This window comes from Hyla sarda, chromosome 6 (genome assembly GCF_029499605.1).
Source record: "Hyla sarda isolate aHylSar1 chromosome 6, aHylSar1.hap1, whole genome shotgun sequence".
Lineage (NCBI taxonomy): Eukaryota > Metazoa > Chordata > Amphibia > Anura > Hylidae > Hyla > Hyla sarda.
The window spans coordinates 121,567,547-121,593,493 of NC_079194.1; the positions used below are offsets into that span (position 1 = coordinate 121,567,547).

The 25,947-nt window shown below is 41.5% G+C and overlaps 1 protein-coding gene across 4 annotated transcripts in view; it reads left to right on the top strand.

The window, feature by feature from the left end:
- The window catches only part of PLXNA1 (plexin A1), a 327,026-nt gene that overhangs the window by 249,975 nt on the left and 51,104 nt on the right, over nucleotides 1–25,947 (top strand). For all 4 annotated transcript variants that reach the window (XM_056524879.1, XM_056524877.1, XM_056524880.1 and 1 more), the window contains 11 exons: nucleotides 9,110–9,206; nucleotides 9,404–9,594; nucleotides 14,113–14,264; nucleotides 14,515–14,635; nucleotides 15,946–16,082; nucleotides 19,076–19,243; nucleotides 19,351–19,444; nucleotides 20,155–20,394; nucleotides 20,501–20,644; nucleotides 20,751–20,985; nucleotides 22,491–22,633. In XM_056524879.1, the coding sequence (XP_056380854.1) occupies nucleotides 9,110–9,206; nucleotides 9,404–9,594; nucleotides 14,113–14,264; nucleotides 14,515–14,635; nucleotides 15,946–16,082; nucleotides 19,076–19,243; nucleotides 19,351–19,444; nucleotides 20,155–20,394; nucleotides 20,501–20,644; nucleotides 20,751–20,985; nucleotides 22,491–22,633 (1,722 nt within the window). The remainder of the gene's footprint in view (nucleotides 1–9,109; nucleotides 9,207–9,403; nucleotides 9,595–14,112; nucleotides 14,265–14,514; nucleotides 14,636–15,945; nucleotides 16,083–19,075; nucleotides 19,244–19,350; nucleotides 19,445–20,154; nucleotides 20,395–20,500; nucleotides 20,645–20,750; nucleotides 20,986–22,490; nucleotides 22,634–25,947) is intronic.

Genomic DNA, 25,947 nt, shown 5'->3' on the forward strand with positions numbered 1-25,947 from the left:
AATGCAGTTGTCGAACGGATTCAGTGGTTTAAATATTTGAATGGAAGCATCGGTTAAGCTGGCCAAAGACCTTGGTGAAAGGTTGCTGGTCCAAGTGATTTAGAAAGTCAGTAAGACCATTGGCCATATTTAATTTTGACAGGCATTTGAAGAATGTATGTTTAAGGGCTTTTAGTAGAGTATGGTAGATTATTATTATTATTATTTTTTTTTTTTGTGAACTCCTTGACATAGAACACCTTTAGGCCAACTTGAAAGCTTATCCATTCTTCATGAGATGGACCAAATAATGAGCTCATAAAATTGTACTATTACCAGCATTTATATGACCATGATACAAGACCTGTTTTTTGATGCCCCATGTTTATGGTGTTCTGTACACTAAATATTATTAAGAACCAACCTTAATAGGATTTGCCAAGAAATATATGTATACAGCAAACCATGGGTTGGTCTTCAGCATTCAAAAGCTTTGGTAGTGTGACTGTTGCTTTCAGCCTTCTATCTGTATGGTGCATAGCTTACAACAGCATTCTGCATCAGTGACAAGGGCATACTGAGAAAAGGCTACAGGTGCTGTACCCCCTGGTGCCAGAGCACTTTTATAGAAACATACATCGAAACATAGAATGTGTCGGCAGATAAGAACCACTTGGCCCATCTAGTCTGCCCAATAATCTTAATACTATGAATAGTCCCTGGCCCTATCTTATATAAGGGATAGCCTTATGCTTATCCCATGCATGTTTAAACTCCTTCACTGTATTTGCAGCGACCACTTCTACAGGAAGGCTATTCCATGCATTCACTACTCTCTCAGTAAAGTAACACTTCCTGATATTACTGCATAAACCTTTGCCTCTCTAATTTAAAACTATGTCCTCTTGTGGTAGTTTTTCTTCTTATAAATATGCTCTCCTCCTTTACCGTGTTTATTCCCTTTATGTATTTAAAAGTCTCTATCATATCCCCTCTGTCTCTTCTTTCTTCCAAGCTATATATGTTAGGGGCCTTTAAAGGGGTTCTCCGGTGCTTTAGACATCTTATCCCCTATCGGACGACCACAAGGCCTCAATGCAAGCCTACGGGAGGGGGCGTGATAGCTGTCATGCCCCCTCCCATAGGCTTGCATTGAGGGGCGGAGCGTGATGTCACACGGGGCGGAGGCGTGACGTCACACGCCGCCGACCTTGTGGTCGTCGGTAATCAGACCCGGAGCGAACACGTTCTGGGGACTGATTACAAACGGAGTGCCACGTGCCAGATCACGGGGGTCCCCAGCGGCAGGACTCCCGCGATCAGGCATCTTATCCCCTATCCTTTGGATAGGGGATAAGATGTCTAAGCACCGGAGAACCCCTTTAACCTTTCCTGGTAAGTTTTGTCCTGCAATCCATGTACTAGTTTAGTTGCTCTTCTTTGAACCCTCTCTCTAGAGTATGTATATCCTTTTGGAGATATGGCCTCCAGTACTGCACACAATTCTCAAAGTGTGGTCTCACCAGTGTTCTGTACAGCGGCATGAGCACTTCTCTCTTTCTACTGCTTATACCTCTCCCTATACATCCAAGCATTCTGCTAACGTTTCCTGCTGCTCTATTACATTGTCTTCCTTCCTTTAAGTCTTCTGAAATAATTACTCCTAAATCGCTTTCCTTAGATACTGAGGTCAGGACTGTGTCAAATATTCTATATTCTGCCTGAGGGTTTTTACACCCCAGGTGCAATATCTTGCACTTATCCACATTACATTTCAGTGTCCAGAGTTCTGACCATTTTACATTGGCTAGGAAATTTAGATGCCGGACTAGAACAGACTGATCATTTGAGTAAAGGAAGGATCTGGGTTTAGGAAAGTCCAGCTATTAATCTAGTAAAGCCAAGCTGTAATGCTAGGTTTACAAATATGAGGCTCCGGCAAAACTGGATGAAAATTGCCACAGCTGATGCACCAACTGATGCCAGAAGTGCATCATCCAGTGTCATAGCTATCACACCCCCTCCCGTAGGCTTGCATTGAGGGGCGGAGCGTGACGTCGCACGGGGGCGCAGGCGTGACGTCACACGCCGCTGGCCCTGTAGTCGCCCGTAATCAGACTTGGAGCGAACACGCTCCGGAGACTGATTATAAACGGTGTCCCGCATGCATGATCATGGGCGTCCCCAGCTGCGGGACTCCCATGATCATGCATCTTATCCCCTATCCTTTCGATAGGGGATAAGATGTTTAAGCACCGGAGAACCCCTTTAATCTTTTAAAAGCCTTTGGTCACTTAACCTCAAGTGACCCCACAACTCTGCACCAGCACTCACATCTTTCAGTTTTTCCAGTTTTTGTCTGGCTTCAGGATGCTTCAAATTAACTGTAATTTCTCTAATGTTGTATAAGTGCGTGCGTCTATACATGTGGGCACACATACATCATCTTCTCTATAAAATTGTAACTAACCATCAAAAAAAAAAAGTTTCCAGACACTGTTGAGAATTCTCCGGACACAATCTGTTCCTCAAAAAATCTGGAATTTATTTTTTTATGGTTTCTCGTGACTATAATTGCCCATTTCAAGGGTGATGGCGGCTATCTTTGAATAGACTTCTATTTACTCAACTTTGAAAATGAAATTTGCTAATGACAGCCATCTGTAGGATGAGCCGAAGGGCAGGAGAGAGATGTGTTTCTTGTGATTGAGTCGAGGAGCTTTTCCGTGAGTAATCTCGTGGAAAAGCTGAGGCGGTTAACCTGCTGACTGGAGCATACTCTACACTCTTGGCCTGCACTGAAACATGAAGTCATCTACTTTATTGCAGAGCAGATGTGTGACTCTCCACTGGGTGTGTCTCGTACTTACAGCAGATGTTGACTTGGAAGTAAAGGCTGTTCTAAAATGTCAGTCTTTATTATTTTATTATTGTTGTTTTAATTTCAAAAAATTTTTTGCATGTGAGAGAATTTTTTTTAGTTTTCTCTAAACGGCTAAAACATTGACATACACTGAAACTAAAAAAAAATGGAGACTGAATAGAATATTATCAGAGCTAGTTTTCTTGTGGTGCAAGAGGCCCAAAGTGTCCTACATAGGTGATATTCTAGAAGATATGCTTTTATAGGAGTTCATACAGTATATTTTCTGTCTGTTTGTGATTGAGTAGTTCAGATAATAAAAAGAATAGAAGTTACATCCATCCTGGGCTATTTTCTGTGTAATATTATTAACTTAAACCTATCCAAGAATAAAATGGTAAATAAAATAAAAAAGGTCTAAAACCCATCTTTAATATTATCCATTATATTGTATATTTAGTGATGTGTATTTACCTATTAAATAAAAGTACAAATTCTAAAAATTTAAAAAATAAAATTCTAAAAGCCAGAGTAAATTAATGAAGTAGGCGTCATAGTAAAACAATTGCTAACTTTTTCCTCCTCTTCTATGGCTATAGAGCTTGGCTCTTGTTCCAGTCCACGCTCATTCCAGTCTGCTCACGAGTCTGAGATGTTCTGCAAACCGGTCTCGTTTCTGTGTTAATCCGCCTGCGTTAATGTGTCAGGCAGGGCAATCCCTGGGTTCTTGTTGGGAGGGAATGTAATCTCATTTGCTGCCACAGCCAATGCAGCACGAAGCCACAGCTTCAGGATTCATTTTGACCTCCTGCCCTGCTCGATCTCTCTGTAAGTAATTCACGGCATCATTATCTCAGAATTACGGCTTGTCACTTTGTAATATGACGGAATGCGAGAGCCTCCTGCATTGTAAAATGAAATTGACAGCTTGGCAATCAACAAGTTAAATGTTCGAGTTGAGAAGTGGAGGCCGACTTTAGACAGAAGTGAAATACTAAATGGTGGAGATACCTGATTGTAAAAGACCTGACGCATATTAAATACAATACAATACAATAAAAAAACAAAGGAAGATGCAAGAAGGAAATGTAAAAAATGTTTGCCCTTACAGACCGGTTCCCACTCCCATGAGTTGTTGCCCTGTAGTAAAGTGTAATCTCCCATCCTGGGTCACAGCAGTACATGATCTTTGCAGACACTGAATATGCAGGGGGTGTGTATCTTTAGCTGTAACATGGTGTTGATGATGTAAAATGTATTTATTTGAACTTGGGATATATATATATATATATATATATATATATATATATACTTGACCATGCTACATGATGTTTAACTGTAAGGTAAATCATCTTATAAGCAGTGCAGTCATTTTTGAAAAGGAGAGCGCCTCCTTTGTCAGCTGTTCTCACTTATATCTGCTTTTTGGGAATTTTTTTGATAGGCAGTATGGCTGCTCATCTGTTTTTAAGTCCCAAATGTTATATCAGTCTAGTTTTGCTGTGCCGCATACCCTGCAGAGGCATCATCATTCAGGGTTGTGAGAAAGATGTATGGCAGGGTGTCAGCTTTACTGGTACTAGATAAAACAGAGGAGAACGTATAAGAAAACGTAACAGGACGATTGATTGAACTGGTATTTACTAGAGATTTTTATTTTAATTTAGGGGGAAATGCTGTTTAGATTCCCAGAAGTGACCTGTCTCTTTATCAGAAAAGCCTTTGAATTTTTTTTGTTCTAAGAGGTTTATGTGAGGTGCTGAAATTACCATTAAGTAGCTGGACAGCTGTAGGCTTAGATGCATTCTGAAGATCCCAGGGTCCCAAATGAGACATGTCACAGGACAAATTGAAAATGCCAATTTCACTTAGAATGGTGCTACGCATTTCACAACTAAATCCCACTGCCCTCCCCCCCCCCCCTCTCCCCCTCCCTAAGCTTAGCTTGCAAATAGCATTGTGTGTTTTTGCACAAGATTGGAAGCCACTGAGGCAGTAATCATGGCTGCCTACCTATGTATGGATTGGTAATACCCAGGCTGCAGATTGAGGAGGCATTAGATACAGGGTGAAGTGCATCGTCTGACCCACAGTAGACAGCCATTACTTTCCATCAGTATTTTATCTTCTAGATGTTTAATTGTAATTTCTAGTTGTCACTCCATATAAACCCATTCCTGTGCCTTAAATAAAGCAAGCCATTTATCTTAGTGTTCTGGCACTTGAGCTGAAGAAAGGTGGAGAAAAAGTAGGCACGTCAAGCTAGATTGTTAGGGGGGGTGGGTGTCAATTCTGTAATCTGACCGGTCTACCATTAAATAAATTACCATCTCCTTTCATGTGATGAAATGTAGAGCGTATGACAAGAACAAGGTCAGAGGTGATTGGCGTCTTGCTACCTGTGAAGTGAAGTCATTGTGTGATGTCATACAGTCATGGCCATAAATGTTGGCACCCCTGAAATTTTTCAAGAAATTGAAGTATTTCTCACAGAAAAGGATTGCAGTAACATATGTTTTGCTATACACATGTTAATTCCCTTTGTGTGTATTGGAACTAAACCAAAAAAGGGAGGAAAAAAAGCAAATTGGACATAATGTCACACCAAACTCCAAAAATGGGCTGGACAAAATTATTGGCACCTTTTCAAAATTGTGGAAAAATACGATTGTTTCAAGCATGTGATGCTCCTTTAAACTCACCTGGGGAAAATAACAGGTGTGGGCAATATAAAAACACACCTGAAAGCAGAAAAAAAAGGAGAGAAGTTCACTTAGTCTTTGCATTGTGTGTCTGTGTGTGCCACACTAAGCATGTGCAACAGAAAGAGAAGAGAACTGTCTGAGGACTTGAGAACCAAAATTGTGGAAAAATATCAACAATCTCAAGGTTACACGTCGATCTCCAGAGATCTAGATTTGACTTTGTCCACAGTGCGCAACATTATCAAGAGGTTTGCAACCCATGGCAGGGATGTGGAATTTGTATTGTATAGTTCTGTGCGGCGGGCAGGTGAATTTTTCAGGTTCTTAGCCCTGCTTTGAGCAAGCAGGGCCGGACCTCAAAGCCCCCGACAAGCATGGCGGCGCTCACAGGGGAGTATGGAGCGGGCTCCCGACTCCAGCCCGCTCTGTACTCTGCAGCCCCCGGCTTATTTCAGTAGCTGGGGGCTGCCGCTAATAGCCAGCATGCGGTGATCCTGATTGCCGCAGCTGGCTATTAACCCTTTAGATTCTTTAGATCGCTAGTCTAAAGGGACATGTGAATGCTCCCTGGTGGACTAGGGGGGTGGATTGCTTCCCCCCCTCCCCCCCTCAGCGTGATAGTGGGGGGGATTGGAGATCTACTATAGAGGAAGCCGGAGGGCTTACCTCTGCTTCCCTGGTGTCCGTGGCTCTGTCATTGATAGAGCCTGGCTGGACTAAGCTCTATCAATGGATCGCAGAGAACACAGATCAATGGAGTTCACACTAATAAAGTGTGAAAAAAATGTTTAATGAAAGTTTTTTAAACTTTTCTTAAACATTTTTTTCACACTTTATTAGTCCCTTAGGGGACTTTTAGGAGGAATCATTAGATTCCTCATTAACCCCTTCCATATTACAAGTTCAAATCACTCCCTTTTTCTATATAAAAATATATATGAAAAATAAACATATTTGGTATCGCTGCGTGAGTAATTGTACGAACTATTAAAATATAACATTATGTACCCCGTACAGTAAATTACGTAAATGTAAAAAAAATTAAAATACCAAACCACAGAATTGCAATTTTTATAATATCCCAGAAAAAAATTCAAAAGCTATTAAAAAGTCAGATCAATACCAACAGATTATGGTGCAAAAAATGAGCCCTCATACAGCCTGGTATGCAAATATTATTTTTTTTTTTTTTTTTAAAGCTACAGGGGTCAGAAAATTGCAATTAAAAGAAAAATCTAGAAAGTTCAGATTTTTTTATTTATTAGTAAAACATGACGGAAACTATACAAATCTGGTATTGCTGTAATCAGGCCGGTCTAAAGTATCAAAATAACATGTTAGCTCAACCACAAGGTAAATGGCATAGAAAAAAAAAACACCAAATCTGCAAAATTATCTTTTACTATTTCAATTTCACTTAACCAATATTTTTTGTTTTTGCTTCGGAGAATATGTTATGGAAAAATGTAAAGGTATTATAATAGTAGTTAGTTATGGCTTTTATAGGGGAAGGAGGAAGAAACAAGAGCGTAAAAGCGAAAATTGGCCAGGACAAGTGAATCGTCATGTGGGACAAGTAGATTTTGCTCCATTTTAGTCCCGTGGACAAGTAGTTTTTTTTAAATTAAATTTCCACACCCCTGCATGGCACTGTAGCTAATCTCCCTGGGCAAGGAAGGAAGAGCAAAATTGATGAAAGCTGTCAACGCAGGATAGTCCGGATGGTGGATAAGCAGCCTCAAACAAGTTCAAAAGATATTCAAGTGGTCTTGCAGGCTCAGGAAGCATCAGTGTCAGCGCGAACTATCCGTCGAGATTTTAATGAAATGAAACAATATGGCAGGAGACCTAGGAGGACCCCACTGCTGATACAAGAGACATAAAAAAGCAAGACTACATTTTGACAAAATAAACTTGAGTAATCCAAAATCCTTCTGGGAAAACATCTAGTGGACAGATGAGACCAAGATAGAGCTTTTTGGTAAAGCCCATCATTCTACTGTTTACCGAAAACAGAATGAGGCCTACAAAGAAAAGAACAAAGTACCTACAGTGAAATATAGTGGAGTTTAAATGATGTTGCTGCCTCTGACACTGGGTGCCTTGAATGTGTGCAAGGCATCATGAAATCTGAGGATTACCAATGGGTTTTGGGTTGCACTGTACAGCCCAGTGTCAGAAAGCTGGGTTTGCATCTGAGATCTTGGGTCTTCCAGCAGGACAATACATACCTCAAAAAGCACCCACAAATGGATGGCAACAAAGCGCTGGAGAGTTCTGAAGTGACCAGCAATGAGTCCAGATCTAAATCCCATTGAACACTTGTGGAGAGATCTTAAAAATGCTGTTGGGAAAAGGCGCTTTCCAATAAGAGAGGTCCAACATTCCGGCTGAGAGGTGTAAGAAGCTTATTGATGGTTACAGGAAGCGACTGATTTCAGTTATTTTTTCCAAAGGGTGTGCAACCAAATATTAAGGGTGCCAATAATTTTGTCAAGCAAATTTTTGGAGTTTGGTGTGACATTATGTCCAATTAGCTTTTTTCCTCCCTTTATTGGTTTAGTTCCAATACACACAAAGGGAATAAACGTGTATAGCAAAACATGTGTTACTGCAATCCTTTTCTATGAGAAACACTTAATTTTCTAGAAAAATTTCAGGGGCGCCAACATTTACAGCCATGACTGTATATTCTTCTTAGATTTACTTCCTAATTTTCTCTTAATGTTCTTAATGTCTTTATTAAGGAACACTATGGTGAAATTGTGTACATTGCATACATTGTGTTATGGTTAATGTGCAGGGCCTGACACAGACACCTCCTCAGTCTCTTAGCTAGACATAATGCAATGTATCAGTTTTGCCTAGAGTGTTCCTTTAAAGGAAATAATCTTTGCTCATTTTGGGCTAAGTAGTCAAGTGGGCGGTCCTACTTGGTGATTAACAGCTCTCTCAAATCTATACACGCTCACAACCCACATGACTACTTAGCCCAGAATGAGTTATCCTGGAACTTTTCCCCAAAAACTATATATCAATCTGCTCAGCTCCTCTTGCTCTATAAAATGCTGCATTTTGGCCAGTTACCTACAGAAGGCGTGGTCACCCTACTTTTTACAGCGTCAGTCAGTCTTTACTGTAGTTTAAGGATTCGATCATGAACATAAAGGTAAAGAATGAGCACTGCTTTATTTATTTCCTCATGAATATTATCTATAAACAGTGCTACTTAAAGTACTGCTGTATTTTGGGGACTTCTGAAAAAAAGTCTTTAATAATCCAGATATTCTGTCTTTGTATTATATTTTTACCTGATAGACTTGTGTTTCAGGTCTTCAGGATAGTTCCATTAAGCATCCATGAAGGAGGCCTCTCCAAAGGGTTAATGCTGACTGTACCTTTAGCATTGATAATATCTGTCATGGATATAAATGTCATGTACACACAACACAATGTTATTTTTTTATGTTGTGAGACATATTTTACTGGATTACTTTTTGATGGAGGAATATTTTGGTTTTCTAGCGATTGCTTATGCCTTGTTGCTGCTTTTGTCTTTCAGTACACCTATGAGGGGAACGACATCAGTGATCTGCCCGTGAATCTTTCTGTTGTTTGGAATGGAAATTTTATCATTGATAACCCACAGAACATACAAGGTGGGCGCAGTTGTTGTCAGTAGTGCCTTTCTCTTCTCCTGTTCTTGCTCCGAGCTTTTCATAGTAGTTATTTGATTTGGTCTGACATGCTCAGCCGAGGCCCTGAGTTGTAATACATCAGTAATTAGTAAGGCTGTGTCATTAATTCATTAATGAGCGCAGCGCGTGGAATATTGACTCTCCGGTTTGTTCCGCAGCCCACCTCTACAAGTGTTCAGCCCTGCGGGAGAGTTGTGGACTCTGCTTGAAATCTGATCCTCGTTTTGAATGTGGTTGGTGCGTGACTGAAAAGAAATGCACCCTGCGCCAGAACTGTCCGGTATATGAAAGCCCGTGGATGCATGTCAGCACCCCTCAGAGCCGCTGCACTGACCCCAAAATTACCAAGGTATGCAACCATTCCAGTCACCATTGATATTTACCTGAGATGCATCGGGGAGTGGTATTGTTGTGAAAATATTCTTTTCCACATTTCTATTATGTCAAGCGTACACGCACATGATACTAATATACTTATATTCCTTTACTTGGGGGGGGGGTAGTACTATTCTAGTTGTGTTCTTGTACATGGGAGGGGGGGCAGCATTAACTTATATTCTTGTACTTTTGGGGGCAGTAATAGAATACTGCCACTTATACAAGAATAGAACTGCAATACTACCCGTGTACATAGTTATATAACTACCATAATACTGCCCCGTATGTACAAGAATATAACCACTTTAATACTGCTCCTCATTTACAAGCATATACTTACTATAATTCTAACTTGTCTGTACAAGAATATAACTTCTGTAGAACTGCAACCTATGTTCAAGTACAGAACTACAATAATATTGCCTCCTATGTACAAGAATATAACGACTATAATACTACCCCCTCTAAAGAAGAATATAACTACTATAATACTATCTCCTATATACAAGAATATAACTACTATAATACTACCCCCTCTGATGAAGAATATAACTACTGTAATACTGCCCCCTGGAGAATAAAATTATCATAATCCTGCTCCCTAGGTAAAGTATTTTAGCTACTATAATACTGCCCCTATGTCCAAGAATATTACTATTCAAATATTACTATTTAAATACTACCTTCTATGTACAAGAATAGATCTACTATAATGCTGCCTCCCTCTTCAGTAATGTACTTACTATAATACTGCCTCCTATGTGCTTGCCATTTGCTGCATGCAGGTGAGCAATGACTGCCATATTGCTCCTTTGTAGAAGTGTGTGACTACTATAACACTGCCCTCTATAGGGAGCATTAATGTTGTATAGGTTTTTACATAAATATGGCTGCTGTTTATAGAATTAGTTTGCACTGTAAGCAGCAGAGGGCTTATATGAGAATGTTACTAAGTGTGCTTTTTCTTGGTATATCTGCCATATTTCTCTGGCCACTTTATACCATATGAGCGCTTTTCTTTTATATGTGTGTGTGGTCAGCTCTGATAAGTTTAATTTATTCTAATCCAGTCTCTATAATGGGCACATTTGGGAATCGCTGACCTGGGCTGCCTTGGCCCCTCTGTAATATTTCTAAGGGATGAATCAGACTGGAGCGAGATGAGACTCTGAGCAAAGATCTCTAGTTTTGCCTAACACAGCTAAGATCAATGGCTGCCTCCTTCCTGTGATCCTCTGCCTTCACCTCCCGCTTCTGCATATCTGACGGTGAAGCGGTTTTTATTTTTAAGAAGAGATGTTTGTTGTTTTATTTAAAAGTTCCCCTGTGAAACCAATTAAAGGAGAAGCGGGAAGGAGGTGGGGGAGGGATGGTGAGAGAGATGATCTGCATGAAGTTATAACTGTGATACGGGCGGCTGATAGAGCAGGTGAGAAAGGAGGGAGGCATCCAGACATATGGGGTCACACCACTTGTATCAAGTGTCTTCTATACCAGCATGGCAACTAGTGATTCCCTGCTGGAATTTGGTGCCCACTTGCCAGTTTAACATCTGGTACCTGTGGGAATCTTTTGCTGATCTGCTTTATATGCAATATGCTCTTTTGCTGCAAGCACCGTTCAATCTTTTAAGAGCAAGAAGAAGAATTAATTGGCACTGAATATTGCTAAGCCATTCTTCAGTCCCATGTTTTGAGACAGACTGGTTGGCTGGGACCCGCTGGCTTTCTAAAAAGACTTATACATGTTACTCTACATCCCTATCAACTTATGCTTTGCTTAGTCTTCTATTTTTAATATGACCTAATATAATAGAGATAATCAGATTTTCGGAATTGTCACCGTATTCTGCCAGCACTGCCATTCCTGCTGAAACTTTTTTTTTAAAAGTTGTGAACATAGCCATTTTTGAGTTATGTGATTTTGTGATTCAACACTTTCTGCCTTTCTCTTTCCTTTTCACCATTTTTTAATAGATTAATAGAAAAGACCCTTGGTAATCAGGTGATGCTAAATTTTATTCAGTCAATTCACAGGGCATAAATCTTCAAAAGGTCCATAATCTTCATAATGTCAATTATGTGTTTCGAGGTTAGCCTTCCCCCTCATCAAATTGGAGGGGGAGGCTACCCCCGAAATGCGTAATTGTTCTTTGTTTTACTGCATGATCAATAAACAAGTCCCAACCCTGATCCTTCTGAAGATTGGCATCCTGTGACTTGACTGAATAAAATTTAGCATTATATGACATGTTACCCCTGTTTCTGGGACCTTCGGACACAGCAGAAATTTTCCAATTTAGTACCCCATTTGATTTTGTGGTCATAGGCGCATTTATGACCTACATAAACTGGGCGTCCATCTTAAAGAGACGTCTGTTTTTCCTGCATGGGCTTAAACCATATGCTCACGTAACATACAAGGCGCCAGTCTTTGATTTTAGTTTTTTTTCTTTTCTAACGGTTTCTCAATTTTTTTGTTAGTCTTGGAACATTGCTCCTATAGTCAAGATTTTGTGCCATAAAAGTATGTGAAGTGAAGGCCTCTTCACTATAAATGTCCATAGGACACCCCACATGAATTCTTGGGGTTAGCAATATAAACTAAAGCCTTGGGGTTTCTATTCATTTCATTTCATTCTATTCATTCCCGGTCTGGGAAGTGTTATGATAATCTGGTTGGACATGCAAGAGCTTCAACCATACATCCCTGATGTACAGACTTTTCTCAGATCTATTTATCTGTAAGTGAGGAGCAGAATATAAACTTCTTGTAATCACCGCTCAATGATGGTTTTCTGCAGCCGGGTGATACACTCTGAAAAGTTAAAAGTAAAATAAAGGCTAAAGTGAACGTAATTAAAGATGGCCGCTCATAAATCGCCCTTCCTCCTTCCTGCTCCTAACGGCAAATCGGTAACGAGACCCATAATTCCACAGAATGAGATTCTGCAGCCAGCACAGGGAGACATTAATTCCATTTAGTACCCGCAGGTGTGTGACGAGTGATGGGCCGCTCTGGAGGCAGGCAAAATCTGGTGTGAAATTGCCCGTAATTAGCTTGTTATTGGTGTTGCCGGGCCACCTCCCCTCTGCTCATCAGTCATAATGCTGCCTTTGTCACACTGCACCTGTCCGCCTTATTGGAAATAATCGTACTAAATGTGTCTCATCACACTGCCGGGGATCCTCTCCCTGCCAATGAGGCAATCATAAGAAAGGCAGAGGATGAGGCTTTGGCGTATATGTACTTCCCCAACATTGCAGCAGCCACAGAAATAGCTGAAAATAGGGGACTATAGATTGCAGTCTACTGCCACGTTCGTGCTTCATTCTTGCACTTGATGTCACTTGTCCTCCAGAGTAGATGTGCGCAGTACACTGGTTACGGAGTCCCTCCTGGGCCGATTGTCACAGCTTGAGTTTTACTGTTCAGATGTTGCCCTCATTCTTTACTCTATGGGTGCTGTTCCCTATGTCTTTATTGTGTTAATGGTCCCTTAAGTGGCCATATGCTGCTGAACTTTTCTCAATAAAACTGGCATTATTTTGTCCTTGGTTTCAGCAGAGACAGTGAATGCGCCACTTATTTATAGTCTATGTATCTATCTTGTATACTGTATCTATTTTATGCACATGCACAGTTTATCTCCAGCCCAGGTTCCACATCCCCAGTATTCCCTCTTGTTCTGTTCTAGGGTTGGCACATTACACTGGTGATGAAATATTCATGGACCCGCTTGGGTTAGTGTTTCTCGCGCTCTCGCAGTTTCACTCGGGTTCCCGGGCTTAACGACTCCATTTCACTTTGCTGTTCAAACTCAACAGGAATGTGTGTAGTTTTACAAAGAGCCCCCCGCTTGCTAACATTAACGTACAAAACATAGAAGCCTGCGGTAAGAAAGAGCTGCACAGCGGGACAATGACTACTTCATAACCGGCTCTGCGGCAATAACAAAGGACGCTCGCTCGTAAGCACAATAATCCTGGACATTCTATCACTTCCCAACTCAGGTTCAGAAGGGAAGAACTAGTCACTGGCACCTAGATAAAGCACTTACCTTAATTAAAGCCATGGGCAGGTCTTGTTCTTGCACAGTAGGGAGGTTGGTAGCTTGACTGTTGCAAGTGGGTTACACCAACCTACAGTATGTAGTGGCTGGAGTTTCACCACAGAATTGTATGAATATAGATGGATATAAAATGTCTATAATATGCATGTTTTTAAAAGGTGAAACACTTTTTCTGGCCTCCAAAATTTACTAGAAATTCTGATAATCCTGCATATGAGTTCTATTATAGGTCTACTTTCCTCAAGGCCCTCTGCCCTAATAAGTACATTTTATGATTTTATTTATCATCGTTCAATAATACAGAATATATAAGCTGGCTTCTGCCTGGTGCTGTCCATTCTAGATATAATAAATTTTACTGTAATCTAAAATTATTTGGCATATAAGTATCTGATCTGTTTCCATTGTTTCTTAAAGCTGTCTCCTGAGACTGGACCAAGACAGGGCGGAACGCGGCTGACCATTACTGGAGAGAACCTAGGCCTTCGATTCGAGGACATCCGCTTTGGTGTGCGAGTTGGCCAAGTCATGTGTGTCCCAATTGAAAATGAATATATCAGCGCAGAGCAGTAAGTTCTGTCACACCCATAAATTCAGTATTTTCTTCTAAAGTTTGTGAGACTTCTTTGTCTTAACTAATTCACCCTAATCTTATATCAGACCTAGTATGGACTGTCATCTACTACAGGTATTGTTTCATTGGATTCTCTAACTTGAACAGTACAATGTGTTACTCTAGCCTAGCCAATAGACTGGAAGCAGAACACAGATTCAATTTAGTTGTTTGGCCTTCTTATATTATCTTCTACTTTTTTTTAGGATTGTTTGTGAGATTGGTGAGGCTAAAATAATGCCACCCCGTAATGTCACTGTCGAGGTTTGCATAAGAGACTGCTCTAAGGAGTACATGACCACTGCACCTAAGGCCTTCACTTTTGTGGTAAGTCATCTCTAGCAGCCAGGCCCCTGAATTCATGCAATAGTAAGTACAGGCTATGTTTGTATGTACATCGGTCCCCACAGAAGACTTCCAGCCACTGTCCAGTTTCTTAAAGGAGTAGTGCAGTGAAAAATAACTTATCCCCTATCCAAAGGATAGGGGATAAGTTATAGATTGCGGGGTTCTGACCACTGGGACCCTTCGCAATCTCCTGAATGGGGGCCCCAGCAGTCTGCCGGAAGCGGTCGTTCTGACCCCTGCAGGAAGCCACGACCAACACACCCCCTCCATGTATCTCTATAGTATACATGGAGGGGGCGTGTCGGCTGCAGCTCTGTGTGGGGGTTGGCAGACTGCTGCCGGGGCCCCGTTTAGGAGATTGCGGTGGGTCCCAGCATTCGGACCCCCTGCGATCTATAACTTATCCCCTATCCTTTGTATAGGGGATAAGTTATCTTTCACTACACTATTCCTTTAATGCACACCTACCTGTAACTTTAAACACAATGTTAGAGACTCTACATAGACTTATTCAGTCTCACATACAGTATATTACATGTACTGATTCAGAGTTACTGCCTGTATCATACTCCACAGCTGCACTCACACTTCTGCTGCTGGAATCCCTGTGTACATGTGTCTCGTCACTCACCCACTTGTAGTGATCTAGAGAGTAAAGTATGCTACCATTCACTTTTCCTTTCTTGTTCTACTAAAGTCTCTTTTTGTGAGGTGTAAACTTAACTTTAGCAACCAAGGGCAAATAAGCTCATAGGTTGCATGAAAAGAAGTTCCACCACATAGTTCTACCGCAAAATTACAGTTAAGTTTTTAGAGGGAAAAAGCTTGAAAGATATGCGTGAGCATATTAAAGGTCACAGGTCTGTATACCGAGGACTGTATCTACTTCAAGGGAGTGGTGCATCCTTCATGTCTAAAGAAGGTTTCCACATCAAGATTCTTTACTGTAAGAGCAGTGACACAATGGAACTCTGTGCCAGTAAAGTGGTCCTTATGAACTCACTAAATGAGTTTAGAATATGACAAAATTTTGTATGTAGATTATGGCTGTGTGTTAGAGTTCAGTAATCAATACAGGCTTTAACCCAATTTCCAGGCCACTGTTTCACTAGTGACACCCCCCCCCCCCCCCCCAGTACTTTGTCAGTGTAAAATGTAGCAAAGCTGCAGTTCTGATTTTGTTAATATTGTAGTGTTTGGAATATTGACAAAAGTTTATGCTACTTCTTCTTTTTTTTTTTTTCTTCTTTAATAAATAACTCTCTATTATCCAAATCTGCTTTCGGCAGAGCCCACATTTTTACCGAGTGACCCCAGCTCGAGGACCTTTGTCTGGTGGCACATGGATAACGATAGAGGGAAGTAACCTAAACGCTGGCAGCAATGTGTCTGTAGACATCGGAGGACGACCCTGTGCCTTTTCCTGGTATGTATGTCAAAGTGATTAAGTGGGTTGTCGCACCATAGAATATCATACTTTGTATATTTTATTAAAATATAAAATTTTTGCTTTTTTAGGTGCTGTTAAAAAAAATTTTTTTCCAGTGAAGAGTTGTAACATTTACTTAAAGCACAACTTCAATCATTTTGTGGTGGCAGATTAAGTGTTCAAAATTCCCAGCAAATTCGTAGCCCTGTCAGTAGGCTGCTGATAAGGGTACGTTCAGAGGAGCGGATCCACAGCGTATTTTACGCTGCAGATCCGCCACTAAAGGAACGCTATGTGGTGCCTTTAGATGTGCCTGCTCAGAGTGGCGAAAAGCCGCTACGAGCAGACACACTGCGATTTGCGAATCGCAGCACGCATGCGCAGTGTACTCACACATCGCTGCCGCTCTCTGCCTAGCTCATGGAGCAGGGGGAGCGGCCACGATGTGCTCAAGTACACCGCGCATGCGCAGCGACATGCACATCACTTCAGTGTGTCTGCTCGTAGCAGCGTATTGCAGCTCCGAGCAGGCACATCTAAAGGCAGCATGTAGCGGTCCTTCAGCGGTGGATCCGCATCGTAAAATACACTGTGCATGATACGCTGTGGATGCGCTCGTCTGAACGTACCCTAAGTCTATGGGACTTCTGAAAAAGTCTTTAGCCTTTTCACTTTAAGCAGCGGGCAACTTGAAGGCTGCAACATTTCTGGGAATTTTAATCTTGCATCCTGCTGCTGCAACATGATTGGAGTTCTGCTTTAAATGGATATGTAGTCTTTCATTAGTATGATATTATGCTGTTCACCTAATGAATTGATGCTGGAGGACACACATGCTCAGGCACTGTCTTTACAGCCTGGTATCTACATAGTGATCATCTAGTCACTGCATTAAAGGAGCAGAGCCAATGCAGTAGTATTGTGGTAAAGCTGAGAAGACTACTTGTGCTGGGTTAGTAAGATGGGACTAGATTGTCAGCTGCCAGAGATTGAAGGAGACTGATTAATTAATTGAAGTGGAACGATTAATATTAGCATCATGAAGGACACATGGAAGCAAACATTCTAAAAATGATTTTAAAACCTATGTAACAAAATGTCAGGATGTTTGGCATAAAAATGATATAATAACCCCTTTAATATAGTGAAAATTTTTTTTTATAAAAATTAAGGTCACATTTACGTTCAGTGGTTTTTTTTACGTGTTTTTAACACATTTTGAAGGTCAGGGTTTAAAAAAGAGAGAGGAAAGAAAGAACACAAAAACATGCATTTTTACTGTGAATCACAGCGGTTTTGCACAACAGTTACTAACAGCTCTGTTTTAACAATTGTAATAGTTCAATTATTACAATCAGTCAATAGATATAATTTTTTAGCAGTTTTTATACTAAGAATGCAATAAAAAAAAAATTCAGTGAGAGTCTAAGAGGGCTGTACAAGGTTAAAAAGGACTTTGCCGCTTTTTTTTTCTAAAACAGTGCCAGACAAATGTACATGTTGTGTGTGGTATTGCAGCTCAGCCCCACACACCCAGGCTGATAGGTGTCACGTTGGGTCACCAGACCAGCGGTCAGACTGGGGCTTGCATCCATAATATGGCTGTGTGAAACTGGCCTAAAAGCTATTTCTATTCTATATAAATGGGAACCATGCCCCCCTTGGCACCTAATACTTCTCACAGCTGAGGGTTACTGCAACCTATCCAATCTCTATAATGATCTCTGTCCAGTCTATTATAGTATGTTACATTGGAACAGACTATATGGATTGGAGTGGGTTTTGTACTGCTGATGTTAGCTCTTCTACCATTTGGAAAGTCTCCTTGATCCCAGCAGCTTTCACCCTTGTCATAAGACATGAAGATGGCATATCAGCAATAAGCAGAGTGAGCATTGAGCCTTACCGTAGAATGACACGTGTCTACCTGAGGATGTTTTGTGGTGTAAAAAAGCCATTGAGACTCATCAGGAGAGTGTTGAGATAGCAGCACATTGTGACTTGCAGACGTAGATTTAAGTGTGTGCCCCAGGCTGCATCTCGCCCATGCTCTGGCTTCCCTCTGCCTCCGTCTCTCTTCCATAGGATTTCAAGTGCATAATTTCTAGATTACGAATGATAATAGAGCGGGTCTTTAAATATTTTCCTGTGGTAATTGGTGGTTATCAGCGCTAATAGCTGCTGTTTGCGGGGTGAATGTGTGACTCTGAGTTTTAGTTCAGCAAAGCATTTTATGTTTCGACTGCTACATTACACAGCTGCTGCAAAAGAAGGAACCATCTGACTCTGCTGCTGCCACTGCTGATGTCCTCAGATTAGGGGTGGCAAAAACATGTGCTGCCCCCTTCCTACCCATATACTACACCCCCCCCCCCCCCCCCCCATTGCCTATATATATTTCCAAACATTTTATGTCTGCTTTATTCATGAATACAAAGATTGGTAGGAGCAACAGTATGTGTACTGTAAGTTATAGCGTCACTGGTTATGGTTAAAGATCTCTTATTTAGAGGGATTTTCTCATCATAGACACCTCCTGCAATTGTCACCAGCTTCTATTTTATTTTGCCATTGACTGAGCGTTACATAACAGCCATTTAAAAAACAAGTTCACCAAAGCCATTTACCACAGAAAGAACCGCAATCCATTCTGGTAGAGAGGCTAACAGGGCATATGGACTGCTTTTGTTTATTCATGTGTATATTAATATAACCAGCACTATAAAGCATGTGATCAGGGGTGAAACTGTCAAATAAGGCTCAGCACTCTTGAAAGTTGCAGTTGATTATTATCTTTAAGCGCAACGTCATAACCCCATAGGAGTTAATAAAATCACATGCTGCCCTGACGTATCAGTGACAGTAAGTGGTCATTCTATCATACCTGTTTCCTTGGAGCCCTCTTGTCATGGAAAGTTTATCAGACACAGATATTTAATTGAACTGCACGGCAGCTGACACTCTCACCTTACTTGCCATTCCATCTGTAGGAGAACTGCAAAAGAAATTCACTGCAAAACTCCACAGGGACTGAACCCAACAAGCTCTGAGATCCAGATTCACATCAATCGAGCAGTGCTGCACAATCTGACCGTCAAATACAACTACACCGAGGATCCTACAGTGCAGAAGATAGAGCCCGAGTGGAGCATCACAAGGTAATGTCTATCTTCTATCATGGGGTGGGGTGCTTTAGTTAGATGTTTGATCAAGGTTTCTTTGGTTGACTGTATACTGCATTTAATTTTGTCCTTCTGTATTGCAGTGGTGGGACGCCTCTCACCGTCACTGGAGTGAATCTGGCCACCATCAGGGCACCAAAAATACGTGCAAAATATGGTGATGTAGAGAGTGAGAATGTAAGTACCTTCTTGTATCATTTGGCAATTTTGGGTAGCTTTTAATTCAATCAAGAAGGGTATCCCAAATAAAATACCAGATAGGTGACAAGAAGGAGCTTGTATGGAACCTTGACACATACACCCTGCTGCTCTATTCAGTCTGTGGAACTGGAGGAGAGAACAGTGTGCAGCATTTTACTATTGCACTCATATAGACATTAAATGGGTCTTGTGGGACCACTATTCCATTCAAACCTTTCTGAATTGTGGTCTTGGGACCCTCGTTTTGGAAGATTGGTGTGAGTCCCTGCGATTAATGATTTTTAAAACATGACTAGGGATATATGCCAAACCAGACACACCAATCTGTAGACAGCTGTTTTTCACTCTTCATCAGTACGGAGTTCTGGATGGTTGGATGAGATGTCTGAGACCACTCTTAGAAGGTGCTGTTTCTTCTTGTTAAGATCCAAATTTGAATTCTGGAGCAATGCCCATATGAATCCCTCTCCATGTACTGGTCAACACTGCACATTACTCAATTTCATTACTATTGGAGATAAGGGTGGCATGACCATCAGGCTGGTTTCTTGTTTGTTCATACCACCCAGTAGTCTTATAGCATAGGTCCCCAGGATCTTACCCCTGAGGTTTTTTGTAGGTTTCTTGTGAACAGTTGTCCATATGGAACATTTTGTTTTTGACGTCCCTTTGTCTTCTCCATCTAGAACTGCACAATCTACAATGACACCACCATGGTGTGCCTTGCCCCTTCCATTGAAAACCCATTGAGATCCCCACCTGAAAATGGAGATCGCCCAGATGAGATTGGTTTCATCATGGACAATGTTCAGTCCCTGCTTATTGTGAACACCACAGTCTTCACCTACTACCCAGATCCAGTATTTGAGCCCCTGACTACTTCAGGAAACTTGGAACTGAAGCCAAGCTCTCCACTCATCATCAAGGTTAGTGAGTTCTGGGTGATGCATTATATCATTAGTCTTTATTAGGTCATTCCAGACACCTGTCCTAGCCTATAAAACAAATTCTTTCTTCTTAATATCTTAATAGGGTCGAAATATTCTTCCAGCCGTTCCTGGAAATTTCAGGCTGAACTACACAGTGTTAATTGGTGACACTCCCTGTGCACTAACAGTCTCTGAAACGCAGCTCCTGTGTGAGTCTCCAAATCTCACCGGTCAACACAAAGTGACAGTAAGTTCAAGTGCATCAACTTTATCTTTTAACTTTTTAACACTTAGTTTGAAGAACACCTCTTTCCCTTTTAAGAGGTAATAGACTGTCTCTTCTTCCTTCTCAGATCAAAGTTGGGGGGTTTGAATTTTCACCTGGCATGCTGCAAATCTATTCTGATAGTCTCCTGACCTTGCCAGCAATCATCGGCATCGGTGGAGGTGGTGGACTCCTGTTACTCATTATCATCATTGTCCTTATTGCCTACAAGCGCAAGTCAAGAGATGCAGATCGTACTCTGAAGCGTCTCCAGCTTCAGATGGACAATCTGGAGTCAAGGGTTGCCTTGGAATGCAAGGAAGGTAAATATGGGGATGAATAGATTGGGAACAAGTATATTGTGGCGACACATGTTTCTGATTTCCTCAGGAATTTCTGTTCAGACATCTAAGTGTTTTCATATACTGTAATGATGTTTCAAGCTTTAACTTATATCTCTGTCTTGGGCAGATGTTCCATTTTTATATAAGCTAATGGAGCCTTGTAGAAATTCTGTGCTGTCCCTTTAGTCATGTGGATTCTGTAGAGCCCATTAATCTCACCATGAAGTCGCTCACACACCATGTTCTACTGGCCCACGTTTGATATCTGGCCTCATTCTTGATAATGGAGGCCTCATTTTGATGTTCACCTCCTTAGGTTGTTAGATGGAAACATCCAGCATCAAAGAGCATTCCTCTGGGAGTCTGCAGATTGGGGGAGGGGGCTACAATATACTAATAGGGGGAGTTAAATCATCCGTTCCATTTATATCTTGCCATCTTCTGAGGTGGACCATATAAAAGAGATCAGTTGGCAAGACGAGCAAGGGAAGAGGGTGAGACACCCAGGTGTCTCATTATGTGGAGGAAACTGGGACAAGGAGTCTGCAGAAACTCTGGCTGAAGGCAATTTAATTGCCCATTATTTGTGTGAGCAGAATGTGGTGTCACAACCCGGACGACTGCAGAATTAGGGGGCAAAGAGGTTGGCAGTACAAAGAAGATGAAGGAATAAGTTCTATATATGTGTGCCTATATGTACCCTGAAATATATATATACAGTCTATCTAAAACAGGAGATAGAGGGAGCGACAAGGCTGTGCCAAGGATGATCCTCAGTAATATCCTACATCTGCCAGATAAAAGAGCGGGCTTTTAATTAAGCGACATGGTATCTCTACCCATCCTATGCCTTTGAGTTGCTCCGTGGACAGATTAGAGATCTTCGCTTGCCTGATGTCCCCTCCCGCTGCCCCCCCCCCCCTTGCTGCTCCCTCCACCTTTCTAAGCATTTGACAGCTTCGAAAGTTCCTCTCTCAACGCTGCTACATAAATTTAATTGAATTCCTTTCACAGATCTGTGTCTTATGAACCTGATGTAGTCACCATCTTACGTGCACTTCTCCAGTAGGCGACGGCAGGGCTGGTAATGGAGATTACTGGTTATTTGCCTTGTATGATCACTAGACGTTGTGTCTAACACCCGCGTAGGAAACATTCTTTGTTCTCCAGGACGTGGTGACCTGTGAATGTGTATTTGCTGCACTGTGCACAGGAACACAATGTATTGAGGTAACAAGGAGACCCATGTCTGTATGAGATAATAACATATTGCCTACCTGGAGTTTAGGGGGTTCATAAGAAACTAAATTAACCCTGCCTTCATTACTATTCCCCATCATGGGCAAGCATCTCCTTGTGGTTTTCACAAAGCTCCTTAGTTTTTCATGAATGTGGCTGGCGCAGGCCACAAAGTACTTTAATAAATGTCAAGTCTTAATATTATGACTGAAAAAAATTATAATATATCTGTTCTTGTCTTGTAGCCTTTGCCGAGCTGCAGACGGACATTCATGAGCTGACCAATGACCTTGATGGGGCCGGCATCCCGTTCTTGGACTACCGCACTTATGCTATGCGGGTTCTGTTCCCTGGCATCGAAGACCACCCTGTACTGAAAGAGATGGAGGTAGGGATCTATCTGTGGTATTTTTCTAATCCTTTGTGTGGTGAGCGCAAGGCCTCAAATAAATACTCATAACACATTTTTACTTGGCTTTGTTACAGGAAGCTGCTTTGTTCACATCTCTAAATTGGGAATTGGGATGAAATTTCCCGCTCATTATACTGCTATTGTTAAGTGGGTGAAAAAAAAGAGAAACAACTGTACAGAATTTTCTGGATTGTACTACTGGAAAGGGTTTAACCTGTTATTTTGCAGAAGCCAATTGTCCTCAGTTGAAATGGCTATGTAACGCGCCAACGTCAGATCTCATATATGCCTCTTTGTTTTTTGTTTTTTTACTTTGCTTTTTGTGGACCGTTTTTGCGCAGTAGCTACCCATTTAAGAGTAGCATTTTTTATATTGTAAAGCTAAGTTCCAGCATGCCTTGCTTGTTGATCTACTGCATATATATTTTTAAAAGGAAACTAACAGCCTGTCCACCCGCACTAAACCCAATACACCAGGTTAGAGTGCAGGTTAATGGCTTACAATGAGGGGGCACTTAGATTAGTTCAGTGGATTAAAAGTTCTGCTTCCCGGTATCTGTATTGCTGCTGTGTGCAATGCAGGCTAGAAGCCTCCTCAAAATGCAGCACTATACGCTCTCCTGATATCAATATGTGTAGCAGGCTCTAGTGTCACTTGGACATGAGAGTGAAGAAATTAGAATATTCATCAGATGAGCGGGCATAGTGATGCATATTGAGGTGGCAGGGGTGCTTGGCAAGCCGGCTCCCACCTCCATGTCGCACAGCCTTATAGCAATGCAGATTCCAGGAGGCAAAATTTTTAATCCATTGCATCAATTTATCTAAGTGACCCCTTCTTGTAATGCTTTTTACCTGCACTAAAACCCAATGTATCAGGTTTAGTGTGGGTGAACAGGCTGTCAGTTTCTCTTAAACCCTTTAAGGACCCGCGGTTTTTCCGTTTTTGCACTTTTGGTTTTTCCTCCTTTCCTTAAAAAATTCATAATTCAATATTGCGCCTAAAAATGCATATGATGGCTTATTTTCTGCGCCACCATTTCTACTTTGTAAGGACATCAGTCATCTTACCCAAAAAGTTACGGCAAAACGGAAAAAAAAATCATTGTGCGACAAAATTTAAAGAAATACGCCATTTTGTAACTTTTGGGGGCTTCCGTTTCTACACAGTACATTTTTCGGTAAAAATGACACCTTAAAGGGGTACTCCGCCCCTAGACATCTTATCCCCTATGCAAATGATAGGTGATAGGATGTCAGATCGCTGCGGTCCCGCTGCTGGGGAACCCCGGGATCTGGCACCGTGCTATAATTACAGCACAGAGCGAGTTCGCTCTGTGCGTAATAACGGGCGATACAGGGGACGGAGCAACGTGACATCATGGCTCCGCCCCTCATAACATCACGGCCGTCCCCTAAATACAAGTCTATGGCAGGGGGCGTGACGACTGCCACGCCCCCTCCCATAGACTTGTATTGAAAGGGGCGGGCCGTGACGTCACGAGGGGCGGAGCCGTGACATAACTATGCTCCGGCCCCTGTATTGCCCGTCATTACGTGCAGAGCGTACTCGCTCTGTGCTGTAATGATAGCGCAGTGCCGCAGCGGCAATCCCGGGGGTCCCCAGCAGCGGGACCGCGGCGATCTGACATCTTATCCCCTATCATTTGGATAGGGGATAAGATGTCTAGGGGCGGAGTACCCCTTTAAGGGAGATTTATCAAAACCTGTCCAGAGGAAAAGTTGCTGAGTTTCCCATAGCAACCAATCAGATCGCTGCTTTCATTTAAAAAAAAACTCAGCATCTTTTTCTCTGAACAGCTTTTGATAAATCTCCCCCCTTATCTTTATTCTGTAGGTCCATACGATTTAAAATGATACCTTATTTTTATAGGTTTGATTTAGTCGTACTAATGAAAAAAATCTACATGCAGTAAAATTTATGCTTATAAAATTGTCATTCTGACCCCTATAACTTTTTTATTTTTCCGCATATGGGGGCTCATTTTTTGCGCCGTGATCTGAAGTTTTTAGCGGTAACATTTTTGTATTGATCGGACTTATTGATCGCTTTTTATTCATTTTTTCATGATATAAAAAGTGAACCAAAATACGCTATTTTGGACTTTTGAATTTTTTTGCGTGCACGCCATTGACCATGCGGTTTAATTAATGATATATTTTTATAACTTGGACATTTCCGCACACGGCGATACCACATATGTTTATTTTTATTTACACTGTTTTAGTTTTTTTAAATGGAAAAAACTTTATTAGGGAATGGGGTTAAGTGATCTTTATTAACTTTTTTCCCACTTATTTTTTTGCAATGTTATAGCTCCCATAGGGGGCTATAACATTGCACACACTGATCTTTTACATTGATCACCGGTTTCTCATAGGAAACCATTGATCGATGATTCTGTCGCTTTACTGCTCATGCCTGAATCTCAGGCACGGAGCAGTCATTTGGCAATCGGACACCAGGAGGCAGGTATTGGGACCCTCCTCGTGTCCTACAGCTGTTCGGGATGCCGCGATTTCACCGTGGCGGTCCCGAACAGCCCCCTGAGCTAACCAGAATTAGTTTAGTTTCACTTTAGACGCAGCAATCAACTTTGAATGCCGTGTCTAAAGGGTTAATAGCGCTCGGCCCGTTGTTCGCCATGGGCCCGCGTTATAGAACGGGAGCAGACTCAGGACATACAGGTATGCCCTGGGTCTTTAAGTGGTTAATCATATAATTTTGCCTCCAGTTTAAAGCGAGTTTAACTCCAACCATAGAAGACTGCACAGGGAGGAAGCAGCTTTAACCACAACTTTAGAAAACAAGTGGAGCATTTCATTGCTGTGCCTGGAGCCTGTAAAACAATTGTATGAAAGTAGATAGGGGTTTGATTACAAAAACATTTTGGGAAGTGCTGTGACTGGCTGCTGGTTTGCTCAGTGTAGTGAGCGACCTGGGCCGTGGCTGACTGGTAATGGACAGTGATGCCTGTCCGCTTTAAAAGCAATGTGGAGAATTAATAAAATTGTGCTTCCTCTAAATAACAGCACCAGTGCCAAGCTGTGATACCTCACTCATCCTTTACAGAGGTTTGATAATGTTTTTGGTGGTAGACAGTAGTTAGGTTTTTGAAATTCTGAACAACTCCTTTAAGAGTACTTCCCTAATGCACCACCATTCTTCAAAAATAGTTTATGTTTAGTTTGTGTAACAATATAGTTGGTTTAACACACACCTCTTTGGAATGAAAAGAGGTGTCAGTTATTGATTGACAGAAAGTCCA